The following is a 16,131-nucleotide window of genomic DNA, read 5'->3' as shown; positions in this document are numbered from 1 at the left end:
GATAGAATAAAGACTAATTCATATGTGGTCCCTACTGAAGATGTGTGCTGGATGTAAAAATAGAAAGCAATAGCAGAAAAGCGTTAACCCCATTTCATTAGCTCCCTTGTGTTACTGCTCAAACAGCACTTGCTCAGCTTAGTCTCTATCTTGCCAATGTCCTGGCACAAATGCAGGTACCTCCCTTACACTGATCATTTGCAACACCCCGGTCATTATTAGATTTCTCCAGTTTTACGTGAAAAAACATCAGAATATAAATATGGCTTTAACCCTTAAAACACAAGTGAGTGCATCAATATTTTACAAGAGTTGCAGTAAGCTCAAAGAGAGAATTTTGACATTTATATTGTGCTATAATAATGGCCATTTTTCTCGTGCCTGCTGTAAGCAAAGTGCATTAACTAATTCTAGAACTAAATATTTTATAAGAGGGGGCTTGAAAAATGTATTTCACTGTGTCTATTTATTTGCAGAGAAAAAACACTTTTTTTTTAAACCAGCATTGGTCTAGAGTATAATTGGGAACCATGGGCCACGTAACGTACTTTTCAGAACATTGGTATGCTGAATTTTAACCCTGCACTGATGATAGAAAAAATGTTTTTACACTATTTCGTTTTTTAATTACTTGTTTGTAGGCAGGGGGTCTCCAACCTGCTAAATGAGACAGGGTGTATTTTCTGTACTCCAGAAACCATAGTCAAATATAACTAACAACCCATTTAAAAAAAAAAAAAAAAACAGACAAAAAGGGGTATATTTATCAAACATTGAAGTTGGAGATCGCCACAGTTCGCTTGTGTGAAACTCCGCCACTCTCCATTCATTTCTATGGGATTTTGAAAGGCGTATTTATCAAACGATGTACTTTTACTTTCACCCATTGACAATACTCTTTCAAAAATCCCATAAAAATGAATGGAGAGTGGCGGAATTTCATTCTAGAGGACTGTGGTGATACACTCTTTGATAAATATAATGTACTTTCATTTCAAAACTGCTATTGTTATTTGCTGTTAATAGTCAGCTACTCAGTTGTTAATTAATGCAAACCGTTTTAAACCCTTAAGTGCTTGTGTTAATAGGTTCTATTAGTTACGAGGCTATGTGCAATGCCTGTGGCAGCCATGACTCAAAGGGTTAAAATGTGTTTATTTTCCATGTTTTCAGCATGTCCTGAAAACAAATCAGGAGGAGGAATGCTATCCAGTGGAACAGAATGCAAGTAATCAATAGAGTTTCAATATTAGAGTGCGTGCTGTTGGGGGATAGAGTTTGGGGAGGATTCCCCCCCCCCAACTCAACTGTTTCTAGCACTGAAGGTTTGATATATGTGTTCTGATTTCTATGAAAATGTAAATTTCCTAGCAAGATCTCAATAGCATATTCTAATGGCCTACCAACTGATTTCATAGTAGCTGCCAAATGTACGCTAATGTTTTTATTTAATTCAATAAATGCAAAGGTTGAGGCCCCCTATGTGTAGCATCTCCATAACACACTGACTGCCTTATGTCATCTTCACAAGACTTTCCTCCTGTCTCTGGCATCGGATATTACTCTTGGCTTCTCAAGAGACCTATCCCCACAGTACCTATGGATTAAATAACTCTATCATATTCACAGACCACAAAAATTAACAAAAGCCTATCTGAGGTCAGTCACTATTGAACTGCAGTGCCTGATCGCTTGTTGGCAAGCTTTCTGTAGGGTGGAATGTAAAATGGCCACTTAGCTTAGCAACACTTTTTCGGTATACAGCGAATCGGTACATTTAAATGAAAGCGCTTAGAAAAATGTACATTAATAAAGGAACGTGCCTAATTTCTATCACAAATTCAATTTACAGCGGTGAAAAACAAACATATTGTACAAAAATGCATAAAATCAAAGTGCCAATTCTGGTAAATCCTCACAACAAATTACAAATGGTCCTTTGCTTGCCAATGCAAAAATAATATTTCAAGACTAACTTATAGATCCTTTGCCAAAATTTCTATTGGTCATGGTAGGAAAAAGTGAAATTAAATTACCCAGGGGAAAGAAAAATGTGCAACCCCCACTTTTTTTTAATCTGCAAAAAAACAACTATTTCTCAACAGCTGCACGCCATTCGGGAATAGATGTCCTGCTATTGCCACCAATAAAAAAAAAATCATAAAATAAAAAAAAAAAGAGTTCTTTTGGCTGAACCCTCATCTCTTAAACAGGTGTTGCTCACGGAGTTAAAATGAACAGCTTGAAAGTTGGTTTTTCAGAAACGACGATTTCCTTTCAAAGCTGGGTAGACTTCGAGGATAGCAATCTGTGGCATTTTGAAAAGATATTTCTAATGTACTCTATACATAATTTACTAGCTCAGTCCAGGAAGCAAAGAGTATCTGATACTGTATTTGCGTTCAAGGATATGTTTCTCAAACATTATGAATGATCTCCCATCAAAGACTTCCATGCTGCAGACAAAATTATGTGGTAACCAGCAGATGCTTTGGATATTTTAAAAGGTGCACTTGTATTTACACAACCCAGAAACCTATTTCCTTTTTTGTTCTGTTTCTGAGCATACTTTATTAGGTTGAACCCCGGTGTTTGGGGATTTAATGCTAATCATTTCTGGAAGATTTTAGCAACAATTGTATTTAAAGTAAGGCCTTGTTGGGGGGGGGGGTCTAAAAAAACCTAGTGTACATTGATGTGCTGCATCTAGTAAACAGCCATGAAGTCTGTGGTACAGGGGTTTGCACCATGTTCAGTTCCAGTATAAAGCATTAACCCAAGTATTTTAATTATGGCACTAGGTTTTCACCCTCTGAATACTAGTGATGTGCTTCATGAGAGAGCAGACACCCCATAAAGGATGTTGTTTTAATCCTAGAATCTGGGGATCATGTAGATGTTGGTGACTTTAATAAAAAAAACAATTATACATAATATTTCACTAAGCTTCACATGCTCAAACTCCTTAATATAGCATCACTCAAATACATAGTGCAGGAGCAGAGTATAGACACTTTCTCTCTACTTATAGCAGAAGGAAATTAAATCTAAATTAAATCTAAATGAATCCCCTTTGTTCAGTGTGTGCTTAAAAGTTTTGGATAGTTGATGGATATATAAAAAATATCTCTGGCCAACAATGGGTAAAATGTATTTTTGCAGAGGGCAACTAAGAATGAAATGCAAAACAGCTCATCAAAGAAAATAGTCTTGGCAGTTCATGAAATCTGAAATCTGTCTGAAACGCTACCTGGTATTATATACACGATTGCACCCTATTATAGATTCCCAATGAGACTGCAGGACACTCCTGATATATATCCCACAGAGGATTGCAATCACTCACAGACGGCTCTCAAACTCATCGATAGCTGATCAAAATCTAACATGGCGCCACAACGTTAAAAAAAAAAAAGAATTAAAAAAAAACAAAAAAAATTATTTAAAAGCTGCTTATTAGATCAAATGAGATACCCAGCAGTCATCTAAGTGTAATTAAATCCTGCGACACAGCGCACCACTCACTGACCTACTGCATACGCACCAAAGCGTCAAGGATTTCCATTTTCTTCGCTCTTTTTCGTTTATAACATCAACTCAAACAGAAACGACAAGTTAAAGATAAACCTTTGGCACGTTTACAAAGACACAGCCTTTATACAGAAGTCTTACCCACTATTATATTTTTTTTAAATGAACCTGTTGAGATGTAAAAAAAAAAAAATTCAACCGTAATGGTCTCTCATCTAATTACAGTTCCCATTCTCATATTGAAATCGCCTCTTCTTTAATAGATCACATATTTATAAAAGTGGTCTTTTCTTGGTAGGGGGGAAATCTGCAGTTATAAGTAGGATGATGGACAAATAAAACCCCACTTAACGCACAGATAAATACACTGGGAGCTACGACCAAATTGAAGGTGAAGCAGAATTATCTGTGTGAACCTGACTCCATAGATTTAATATGAGGGGATATCCTAAGCACACAGCAGAGCCCTCCAAACCCATCCATGTGTATCATCTGACTATACATTAACAAGAATATCTAGGATATAAGCCTAAATTAACTAGAATATAGATCTGTAATCACTATACAAACACCGCTGTAACACAAAAGGTCAAATGGCAAGAGGTGACGGTTTAGTGATCATTTGATAAGTGATCTAGCAAAGATGTTAAAAAAAGAAACGTGCTCAGGGAGAACATGGTTCGGGGGAAAATATGACCTGTTCTTACTCAGCTTCGAGAATGTACCTTTCTTAGCAGAGCTGCTTTCTGAATTACTGTGTCATCTCATGTAAGTTCTTCAAAATAACCCTTTAACATTAGAAAACACTACTCTGTGGTGGCAGGGATAATTCTGCAATTTATGAGCTTTGATTGCAGCTTATAAAAGTTTTCTTGCTATCACTTAAAGAAGTGTCTTTCTCTTTCTTTCTCTCTCCAAACCGTGCACCACATTCCTGACATACTGTACAGGCGGTATCATCAAAAATCCTGGCGTGCCTAAGGTAAGCCCATTCCTATAATATCCCCAGGCAACGCAATAAGAGTAATAAGCTGTTTACATTGCAAAGCTGTTGCCTTCATTACAAGGGATTGTTACGAATTAATCAGAAGGCTGACTGATAGCAAGCGGCCTTTCACACAACTACCATATACTGTGGGAGGTGCTCTCAGATTTAAACTGCCAGGTGGTATCCATGAAAAGTAGCCTCCTGCTATTCATACAGTTATTCCTTCTTAAACCCACATGTCAGAATGAATTGCTTTCTAAACAAACTTTTGATTTCAATGAGATTTTTATTAACAAGCCCTAATATGCTTTACTGTAACATTAACCCATGCACTGCCTTAGAAAACAACCAACAGGATAGTACGGTGTATACGTTGCACACGCCACACGCTCAGGCTTCGTATAGAATCAAAAAAACTGCAGTTTATTATTGTAGATTATTTTTTTTTTTTTTTTTTTCTGTCAATATAACCACAGAAGTGAAATGAAACAAAGCACAAAATACATCAAACGTTTTCGTTAGTAACTCAAAATATAAAACAATTTTGCACAGCAAAATATGAAGAAGAAAAAAAAGAAAAAGGTAACTGACAGCTTTCTATATTTATTATGGTAAGTTTACTCATTTTTAAAAGACATGATATCAGTCCCTGAAGAGAATTATTTATTTTTTCCTGGTTATTGCCTTTTAAGACTGTGGAATTTGTGACGTTACAGAAAATCCAGTTCTGCACCACAAAACAAATGTAAAAAATAAAAAAACAACTAACAATTTGCATTTGTTTTAAAATTGTGCAGTAATGCCATTTTTTTTTTCCTGTTTTCCTTTTTATTTTTTGTTTAACAACTGCATAAATCCGTATTAGCGTTCTAAACAGTTTTGCATTTATTATATGCTTTGCGGGTTATATCTTAGTGCAATTCAGTCCCGAATACTTCAGTTTTTTGTGAGGAAAAACAAAAACAAACATCGTTTTTGAATGTAAAATGCCTCTAAGTTATAGACAGAGGCGCCTCCCCTTTTAATACTTTGGTTTTGAAATACAGTCAGTGGTAAAGCAAGGGTTTTTCCACATACCCAACTTAAATGTAAGTTGCAAGCACATGCTGCAAATAAAAAGCTACCTTCTTTGCAATAAACACTCCCCAACGCAATTTCTAACCTCTCTGAACATCACAATAGTAAACAATTTAGTGCATCGATCTTTAAAAGGTTCTACAGCTATGACAGAGTTAACTCGTTCCAATGAATCTACGACATTCCCTTTTCTGTAGTATAGACAGATATATATATATATATATATATATTCACAGGGCTAACAGACTGTATGAAACAGGAGTAAGACTGACTACAATCCCATTGCATTCCACATTTGACAGTAACCAAATGGAAAATAAAAAAAATGGATGAATATTGGTTTGAATAATAAATTTGAGACTGTTTTATTAGCTCACAGCATTAGTCCCAGAACAAATGACTTTTATAGACATCTTTTCAGAGTTCCTGATTTTTTTTTTCTTTTGCCACATTTAAATAAGAAAATCCATTTTTTTTGCCATATTTTGGAGAGAAAAAAAAAAAACAACATCAGTGCATATTTATTCTTAAGTGGAGTCTGAAGTTTTGCATATTTCAAAAAAAGCTGATTTTTTTTTATTTTATTTTTTATATATATTTATGTTTTTACCGACCGCTAGCGGATGCAAACTTTAATAGGGGAGGATGGATGGCTGCACTTTTTTGTAGGGAACTCAAAAAAGTGATGAGGCAATAAAAGAAAGAAACAGAATGATGAATACCATGCCAATAATTTCCAGAAAGTCCATTTCCAAGCAAAAATAAAAACAAAATAAAAGGGAAAAAAAAAACAATAAAAAACAAAAAATAATTATACCATACATGTCCAGCATGCAGGGCCTTCTTATATAATATATTGTCTCTTTTCCATAAAGTCTTTTGACAATGACAGTTCTTTGTTGCTAAGACAGATTAGCAAGCATAATGCATGAGATGAGGATGGGAGTTTAATGGCAGGCCAGTCTCATTCATTGGGGCCAAAAACTCTCATGAAAACACTGAAGTTGGATGCAGGCTTCAATTTGGCAGGTTGCTTTAACGCTCCTTTTACTGAGGACAGCAACTCTCTCAGAAAAAAAAAAATGATGAATTCAGCGACAATATTCTAAAAATTCACATTTTTTGTTTTTGTGTTTTTTTTTATTAATATTTTATTGCAAGCTCATATGAAGAACTCAGGGTGGTAACATTCTGTGATTTTTCTCCCTTTCTCTCTCTCTCTCTCTCTCTCTCTCTCTGTGTGTGAGACAGCAAAGCTCAAAACTCATGACCTTCAAAAACAAAACAAACAGAAAAAAAGAAAGCATAAAGTGGATGGTTGGATTCAAAGAGCAAACTTCATATGAGGGAATAATGGCATTATGGTAGGAAAGAAACTAATGAAAAGAGATGTCAGATACTCAACTCCACTGTCCCCTGAAAAGATACATTTTAGGCAGACCCCCTCCCCCCCAAAAAAAATATAGCTGGTGGGTGACACTCCCCTCCCCCACTGAACATATTTGTTATACATTTAAACCTATTCCCAGAAAAGTTGGGGTTTGCCATGAAAGCCCCCCACACACACATAAATAGCAGTTTGAGTGGTTTTAGCACTACAGGGTTAAAGTTGAGATAAAAGAACAAAATGGCAAGTAAAACAAAGGGGTCCTCAGAAGTTTTAGGAGGGAAGTTAGCCACTAAGTTCGCTTTGGCACTGCAGCTGTGATGGGACTACAATTGGCAGCAGCATCCCTGGTGATGGGCTACTGAGAGTTGTAGTTGCAGCTGAGGTGCCAAAGGTCTCTGCTAAGTAGTGAGACTACAGAGGGGAGAGGGCTAGGGGTACAGTCCCCAGTGAGAGAGCAGGGTTAGGGGGGGCACTCACATGAAATACTCCGGAGAGGAGGGGTTGTCGCTGTTGCTGGAGCCGTTTTCTCTGAAGCCGCTGCCCAGCAGCTTCTCGTACTTCTCCTTGTAGGCGTCCCTCTCTCGGAGCAGCCTGGAGATCTCCTGCTTGAGGTGCTCGACCTGCTGCAGCAGTTGGCTCTTCTCGCCCTCCAGGACGTGCCGCTGCTGAACCCTCTTGAATCGGCAGGACTGCGCGTAGCCCCGGTTCTTCAGGGTCCTCCTCTTCTGCTTCAGCCGGATCACCTCCTCTTTGCTCACCCCCCTCAGCTGCCGGTTCAGCTCCCTCACGGACATGGTGACCAGCTGGTCGTCCGAGAAGCGGTCGTCAAAGTGCAGGTGATGGTGGTGGTGATGGTGGTGGGCGGCAGGTGGGTGCAGAGCCCCGACCACCGAGGACGCGGTGGAGCTGCCGCTGCTGCCGCCCCCCGTCCCCCCGCCAGTCGGCTGCACCCCGGCTTGGTGCCCCACGGAATGGTGGTGGTGGTGGTGATGGTGGTGAGGGTTCTGCGCTGCCGCAGCTGCAATCACAGCCGATACCACCGCCGCTGCGGAGCCCATGTCCTCTCCGGGCATCCCACCCGACGATGGGTACTGCTGCCCCCTGGCAAAGCCATCGTAGCCCGCCTGGAGCTGCTGCTGCTGCTGTTGTTGTTGCTGCTGCTGTTGGTTACTGATCAGCGCTTCCACCGCGTCCTCCGGGCTGAAGCCCAGCGCCTCCGGGTTGATCTGCTGGGGGTAGGCGCTCATCCAGTAGTAGTCTTCCAGGTGGCTCTTCTGCTCGCTGCCAGAGCCCGGGCTGGGGGCAGAGAAGCTCGGGGAAGGGGGCACCGAGCTGCAGGGCGTGCTCATCGGGGTGGAAGACAGCGATCCCCCGGCGATCAGGCGGCCGCACTGGCTGATGATGCGATCGGTCTCCACCGGCTCCTTTTTCACTTCAAACTTCATCAGATCGAAGTCATTAACATATTCCATGGCCAGGGGACTAGTGGGCAGGTCGGAGCTGCTCATTGCCAGTTCTGATGCCATCCTTCTGCTGCTGCTGCTGCTGCTCACAGTCCTACACGAGGCTGGCACAGGGGACACCAGGCTGATGCTGCTGCTGCTGTTGTGACCCGGCGCAGGGTGAGCCAGCTTGTTCCTTTTGCACCAGCGATTAGCGGGAAAGGGGCAATCATGCGCCAATTACAACAGCCCTGCCTTGGGCTTGGCGCACACACGCATCACAGCAGCGCTCCGGCAGATTCTTTGATTTCACTTTCTCAGCTCAGAAGAAGTTGCTCTTTAACACTTCATTCTCACATCTGCTGCTGCCGCTAATGGCAAACTTTGCAAAAAAAAAAAAAGGTGTCCTTAGAAGCTTGAGGTGCCCGTGCTGGTGCCTAGGTGGGAGCCAGAGATGGGAGCACCCACTCGCAGCCAGAAAGGGATTTTCAAGGATCATTCAGCAGAGCACTTTAAAAGCATTGCTGAGTTTTATAGCCGCCCTGACGTCACTCCCTCGCAGCGAATGGACTGGGGACAGCGGGCCAATGGGAGCGCCGATCCCAGGCTTCATTAGCATAATAGTATATAAACTTTGGGGGGGGAGCTGTCAATCAACGTGTGCAGCTGACTGTCAGATGGGGGCTAACCTGCTTAACTCTTGCTGCTGAATAACAAGGGTTAAGAGCAGGAGAAGAAACAAACGCTGTGCATTCCCCCAGTTTATCGGAGAAGATGCTGCTTAACCACTGGTGGTGCCTCATTACTCTCATTACAGCTTTAACTGTGCAATGCCAAAACTTTCATGCCAACTTTCTCTCTCTCTCTCTCTCTCTCTCTCTCTCTTTCTATATTTGGAAGATTCACTCATTCATTGCCAAGAGGCGTTGCTGCTGCTCTGGTAGCAAAAGGGTTACAGTCTGGGTCTGCTTGGGAATGGAGCTGGTGGAACTGTAAGTAGATACACTTTAGCTGGTAAGTGGCTGGTAGAAGCCTCAAACTTTTGCTTTTTAAGAGACATGATGTAAGAAGCAGCTTGGGGTTTAATGGACTGTGCTCTTTGCAGCCCCCCAGCTGTTTACTTTAGGTAAACATTCATTGGTGCATATGTGTTTAACCCTCTCTGATATTGAAGTGTAAGCTCTGTGGTGCCAGCGCTGATTTATAGATATAGTGTTTGCAGATGAATCTTTGTTTGCAGCGCGGTGATGCACCTTGGTCCCTAAGGCTGTGTCTTCGGCATCTTGTGTATATTGCACAGGGTATTTATATAATATTATTGCTGCCCTCTGTATAGTTCTGCTATACATTATCATGACAAAACTGGAGCAAGTCTCAGGCAAAGTGATTTTTTTTTCCTTCAGATGAAAGTGATCCGTTCCCTTCCAGGTAATGTCTCCCAGTGATAAATAAGGAGCAGGTTGCCCCAGTATTGTAGTTTTTACTTGATAAATACGGCCTTTAATTATATGCACTGTGCTCATAATATCTCTCTCTCCACAAAACACACACGCACTCTATATAACCACTTCCAAAATAAACATGTAAATATATAAAAGGTCAATGTGCCAAGCAGGCAGAGTAATTTATTCAACGGATAATTTATGTGTGAATTCCCTCACTACATATAATAAAAAAAAATACAGTGTAAATGAATAATTTGATCTATGCATTTGTACTGCTATGAAATATGAATGGCTTGTGTGTAATAATATGCATCAGAGGGGATGTGTGAATTATTAGCGCTCATACAGAATAAGGATGTGCTGGGAGTAGTGGGCTTATTATGGGCTCTGACTGGCCCTTCCCGGCACAGTCTGACTGTCATTTGATTAGTGTTACCTGGGTCTCTCTTGCCCTTTGCACTTTCACATGTGAGTTAACTATTTTGTACTTTATTGTAACAAGTGGCAAAGCAACTGCAATACCTTCCTGGGGCAATTTCCAAACTGTTGTGGATGTGAGTTGCTTGCACTTGCAGTTGTTTAGGTATGTGAAAAAACGATAAAAACTCTTTAATGTATTATTCACAAGTGCCATTATTCCAAGTAGATTAGTACTTTCCTGGCCTATACCTGGGAGTGTATGCAGAAAGTAACTTTAATATTAGTGTCTATGTGCTGCAGACTAGATAGTAATCAATTGCCTATAACATATTGAGTAAAATATAGAAATCAGGGCATTCCACTTCTCTAAAAATACAAATATTTCCTTGCCAGGTAGAAGAATAAAAATCAATACAGTTCTTCTTTGTCCAATGGCAATTTAAGTGTTAAGCCTACTTTCCAAGGGTTGAATGTGTGCCATTTTATAGTCCTGAAGGCAGTGCATTTAACTGCTGAAGATACATATTTATACTCTAAATCACTGTTACAAATATATATATATATATATATATATATATATATATATATATATATATATATATATATATATATATATAAAACTAACAGTATTGCAGCATCCTCTTCTAGACTTTTTTATTTGTCCTGCTGAATGTGCTCAGATAGTATTTTCAGTGAATGTTCTGACTTATATTAGCCTTGTAAGAGAAAAAAAAATGTATTGTATTATTGCTTGTTCAAACCTCCACAGTGCCACCTATTGGCAAATGTCATTTTTGTTTGATCTATTTCCAGCACTGAACTCCAGAGAGATGTTACGTAGTATTCTAGTTTTTTAGGTCCTGTAATGATGTTGTCGTTCTAAAAAGGCAATCGTTTCCAGAAAATATGGATTGCTGCATCCTTAGTAACTTGATCTGCTAAAATGTCTACTTTATGCCTGCATAAATTGTTGCAGACAAACAGTAGGATGTACATGCTTGAAAATAAACTGTATAGTAAAAATAATGTTTTTTGAAGGGGCAGTCAGTGTAAATAATAGAAACAATTCAAGGCAGAAAAACTCACCCATAAAAATGTCCAATATTCAGTATGTCTCATTGTGGTTCTGTGCTGTCACACTTCTACTACAAACTCACACAAAAGCAAAATTGTATTCTGTGCTAGCAGGTAGCAGGTTAAACAATTTGTTAAATTATTTCAGTTACCTGGTTTAAAACAATAAAGCCCAATTTAAACATATTAAGCAGCTTACAATTGCTTTTGCCTAAATTTAGCCCTTACAAGGAAACCATCATTATTATAGTTCTATAATCATATTTATTCAACTAGTGTAGCCTTGTGTCTGGGATTTTTCATAAGCCTGAATATCTTTGCCTAATGTAAGGATATTATTATTATTATTATTATTATTATTATTATTGTATAAATAAAAAAAATACACCTCTACAAGCTGAATCTTACGAAACTAAGGTAAATAATACAGTTTTCCTTAATTCCTTAATAGTGATGGACAGTGAACAAAAATTCTCCAAACACATTTTTTTCTTATTTTTCAGGTATGTAGTTTAGCTGATGGCAATGATGGTTTATATTCACTCTAGAGGCTTTAATAATAGGAATTCAGTCTGCATACATGATGTTCTGGCACTGAAAGCAGAGCTGCAAGAACACCAGCCAGCCCCTCCACACCCTAATCAAGTAATCCCTTTTCTCTCTGTGGGCTAGGTCCGAGTGTTTGCTGCTTATAACTCTCTAATCATGCCAAGTGGGTGACATGACCAGCATCTCCATTCATATTAGCTTCCAAGAAATCTAAAACACTGGCTCTATCATCTGCTTATGTCTGTCTGGACTATGACAGAGAAGGGTGCAACAATTATTTAATGCAGGAAAGTAGGTGACCTGTAACTACTGAGTACAAAATTGCTGTTCACCTCCTGTTTGAGTGTCACAATCATTTAAATGCTGGTTGCAACTTGGGGCAACTTTTTGCTGTATATATGATCAACATTTTGGGCAGATGATTAAATTGCTGCCTGTTACAGGTTGACTGACATTGGGATGCAAGCTATCAGTGTACACATTTTTATTTTACATTAGGGGGTTATTTACTAAAAAACAATTTTATCTAATTTTTTTAAATAAAAAAAGCTTGACCAAAATCCCATCCCTTATTTATCATTAAAATATCCCAATAGAATTGGGAAAAAACTTGACAAAAATCAAGTGAAAAACAGAATTTTTTTCAAGTTATTGCCCGAAAACTCAAAATTTTTCAGATCGGGCTAAACCCATCTCAGACCACAATATCTTCAAATTGGGACAGTGACATCTCCTATTGACTTATACGTGACCTTGACAGTTTTGAGATGCCGAGTTTTCGGATTCAGGATTTTGCATCATTAGGGTATAATAAATCTCAAACAATTTTAATTTTTTTAAGAGTTTTTGCCCCAAAAACTCAACCAGAAAAAATAGAACTTTAGTAAATCACCCCCCCCCAGATGTACATGCCTCTGTACAACGTTTAGCTAATATTAAAAGCCCTTTTTAATAAAATGCAGTTTTCCTCCACATTGCATTTCTGGTACAGGTATAGGATCCCTTATCTGGAAACCCAATATCCAGAAAGCTCTGAATTACGGAATGGCTGTCTCCCATAGACTCCATTTTATCCAAATAATCCAAATTTTTAAAAATGATTTCCTTTTTCTCTGTAATAATAAAACAGTAGCTTGTACTTGATCCCAACCAAGATATAATTAATCCTTATTGGAAGCAAAACCAGCCTATTGGGTTTATTTAATGTTTAAATGAAATTTCTAGTAGACATAAGGCATGACGACCCAATTTACAGAAAGATCCGTTATCCGAAAACCCCAGGTCCCGAGCATTCTAGATAACAGGTCCCATACCTGTACCTGTTATTTTAAATCCTTGTGCTAAAAGTGCTTATAAGTCCTCACATTAGTCCTGTATGTAATAGGAAAACATAGACCGCTAAAATTCCTTGATGCACCAACTCCTAGGTGCTTATACAGAGAATACAGTGTGTAGCTTGCTTAAGCTGGCCATAGACATGCAAATATATCCTTATGTCCAAAGCACGTTCGTTCGTTGCAATCTCCCCTTCTGCCACTAGTACAAAGAACAAACAGGCGATGTTCTGGCCATTAATTCAAAGACAGCAATTATGTTCGAGAAATATTATTGACAGCCACCCATTGATATCGCCAGATAGGCAATACATGCAGAGATATTATTGTTAGCCATCCAATCGATTACACGCGCCATGGCACAAAAAATGTTAGGACGATTCACACGCGGTTCGAAAACCGTATGAAACGAAGATTCGTATGACTATATCTTTGCATCTATGGCCAGCTTTACTGTAACTATAAAACATGACACTACAGGCTGCTGTCTACTCTCATAGCTATAGATCAAGCCCTAAATTAGGCTGCGCCTGCGCATGTGTATAGTTCAGCTTAAACATAGCTTTGTTTGAGCAATTTCACATCTGGTTGATAAAACAACACGTGCAGTTATGCTTCTTTATACATATGATATACTGAGTCAAAGTCATTGTTGGCTCTACATTTGTGAGCCAAACCAGAAGCTTTGAGTCGGCAGAATCTCAAAGATTTCCAGACTTGTGAATTCATCTCTCACCTCTAAACGGTTCTAATGAATTAAACTCTGATCTTTCCAAACCCAATTAGACCTCTGCTTATTTAAGTAAGCGGTTAGCTAACTACACCTTTATAAATAGAAAGAAAAAATCCCAAGATATGAAACAGATATAGGACAGAGGCAAATCTTTACAACTGCTACACGTGACTGGGAGCTGATTTAATGGTAATATCAATTGGATTAAAGTTACTTGTAATTCAGTAATAAATGAGATGTCTCTGGTAAGTAAGATTAAGTGCCCTGCTATTAAGTTGTTTATCTGAAAAGTAATTCTCAGAAACCTGACTTCTGACACTTAGTCATATATTAAACTTACTTCTTGAACATTGCACTCTCTCTTAGTTTACTATTTTCATGAAGGCAGCCCTTCCCCCTCAGTCTAATAGCCAAGACAGTGCCTGCTCGAGCAGCAGCATGCAGTGAAACAAAGCAGTTCAGGCCATGATTAAAACACTATAATTGCCTGTACAATCACAAAAAAACCTAGTAGAATTATTATTTTTTTATTTATAAAGTGCCAAGAAATGCTCTAGATTAATGTCTCCTGTGCCAAAAAATGTAACAAATACTGTCAGCTGGCAAGCCGATCCTTTCTCCATAAGCAGAGGCAAAATGTGTGAATAGGAAAATATAATTAATAATAAAAAAATAAAATAAAGTGTGACACATACCAAAATAGAACTATACTCTTTCACAAGTAGTGTCCTTTTACACTGTAACTACTTCACTCATTATAGTCGCCATAAGAGTATACTTTAAAGAAAAAATATCCATAAATATAAGTAAAATTTATATTTAGATGTTTGGGGGGCACATTTACTAAGGGTCGAATATTGAGGGTTAATTAACCCTCGATATTCGACCCTCAAAGTAAAATCCTTCGACTTCGAATATCGAAGTTGAAGGATTACCGCAAATACTTAGATTAAATGATCAAAGGAAAAATCATTAGATCGAAGGATTTTAATCCATCAATCAAACGATTTTCCTTCGATCAAAAAAAGCTTAGAAACCTTATGGGGAAGGTCCCCATAGGCTAACATTGAAGCTCGGTAGGTTTAAAGTGGCGAAGTAGGTAGTCAAAGTTTTTGTTAAAGAGACAGTACTTCGACTATCGAATAGTCGAACGATTTTTAGTTCAAATCTTTCGAATCAAAGTGGTTGTCGAAGGTCGTAGTAGCCTATTCGATGGTCGAAGTACCGAAAAAAAAAACTTCAAAATTCGAAGCTTCACTCGAGCTTAGTAAATGTGCCCCTAAGTGTTAGATACTCTTGAGGTCCTGTCAAACTGCCATTAGGCCAGAGTGCAGAGGTGGCACAAAGGCTGCCTGCAGACACACATTATACGCAAAGAACAGCTCATTTAATAGTATCAGTATTGCCTAAATAGAGAGGTATAACAAAAAATGCCCATTCAATGATCACAGTCCTTGAGATAAAATACAGCCTAACACGCCAGCAGTAGTACACGTACTAGATACAGCTTATGTCCTTTATTTGTAATTACATTTATTACGCTGGAGGGGGAGCGGCCATATTACTTGACACAAGTGAGGTAAAGCAGATAATGAGTTCCTGCAAATTGTTTAGTACGGATGGCGATATTTCTTTATTTAAGGTACATTTCCCTCAAAAAGCTCTTTGTTGTTTCCAGAAGAGACATTACAGTAAGCAGTGATGCGCTACGTACTCAAGCTAAATACTATGTCAACCTGAGTGTCTTCTAAAGAGTCTAAATACTATGGTATTTTCCCTAATTTGTCTTTAAGGCTAACTGGAGTATAAAGTTTGTTTTTTTCTTTTTTTGTACAGCTCAAACACCAACACACGGAGAGAAGAGAACACAGCGTTTCAAGTCATTGAGATACACCAGAGGAATAGACACAGGGATGCTAAATAAAGCACAGTTCCTTTCAACTTGGTCTTCAGGTTGTGTTCATTTATCATGTCAACTCCCATGATGCCTGCACCAAGGCCTTGTAGCCATATGTGTGAGCACACCTGCTATGTGTGTGAGATTTTCACTGTAGAATTTCCAAGTGCGTACACCATTCCCATGTTTCATTAAATTATGTAACAACTGACACTCTTGTTGTTTGGAGAATTAGCGTGTCCATGCAGGGA

The 16,131-nt window shown here is 38.8% G+C and overlaps 1 protein-coding gene across 2 annotated transcripts in view; it reads right to left on the bottom strand.

The window, feature by feature from the left end:
- maf.L (v-maf avian musculoaponeurotic fibrosarcoma oncogene homolog L homeolog) overlaps nt 1-8,961 on the bottom strand; it is a 45,707-nt gene extending 36,746 nt beyond the window's left edge. The window contains exons 1-2 of one of the 2 annotated variants that reach the window (XM_018257885.2): nt 7,464-8,959; nt 4,786-6,867 (exon numbers count right to left, since the gene is read on the bottom strand). In XM_018257885.2, coding sequence (XP_018113374.1) covers nt 6,861-6,867; nt 7,464-8,512 — 1,056 coding nt within the window. In that variant the 5' untranslated portion in view covers nt 8,513-8,959 and the 3' untranslated portion in view covers nt 4,786-6,860. Of the gene's footprint in view, nt 1-4,785; nt 6,868-7,463 lie in introns of those variants that run through there. The other variant, XM_041590156.1, reaches the window with a different exon arrangement.
- Nucleotides 8,962-16,131: the final 7,170 nt, after the last annotated feature.

The sequence above is a fragment of the Xenopus laevis genome, chromosome 4L (assembly GCF_017654675.1).
Source record: "Xenopus laevis strain J_2021 chromosome 4L, Xenopus_laevis_v10.1, whole genome shotgun sequence".
In the NCBI taxonomy this organism is placed as follows: domain Eukaryota; kingdom Metazoa; phylum Chordata; class Amphibia; order Anura; family Pipidae; genus Xenopus; species Xenopus laevis.
This window is presented reverse-complemented; position numbering and strand designations above follow the sequence as displayed.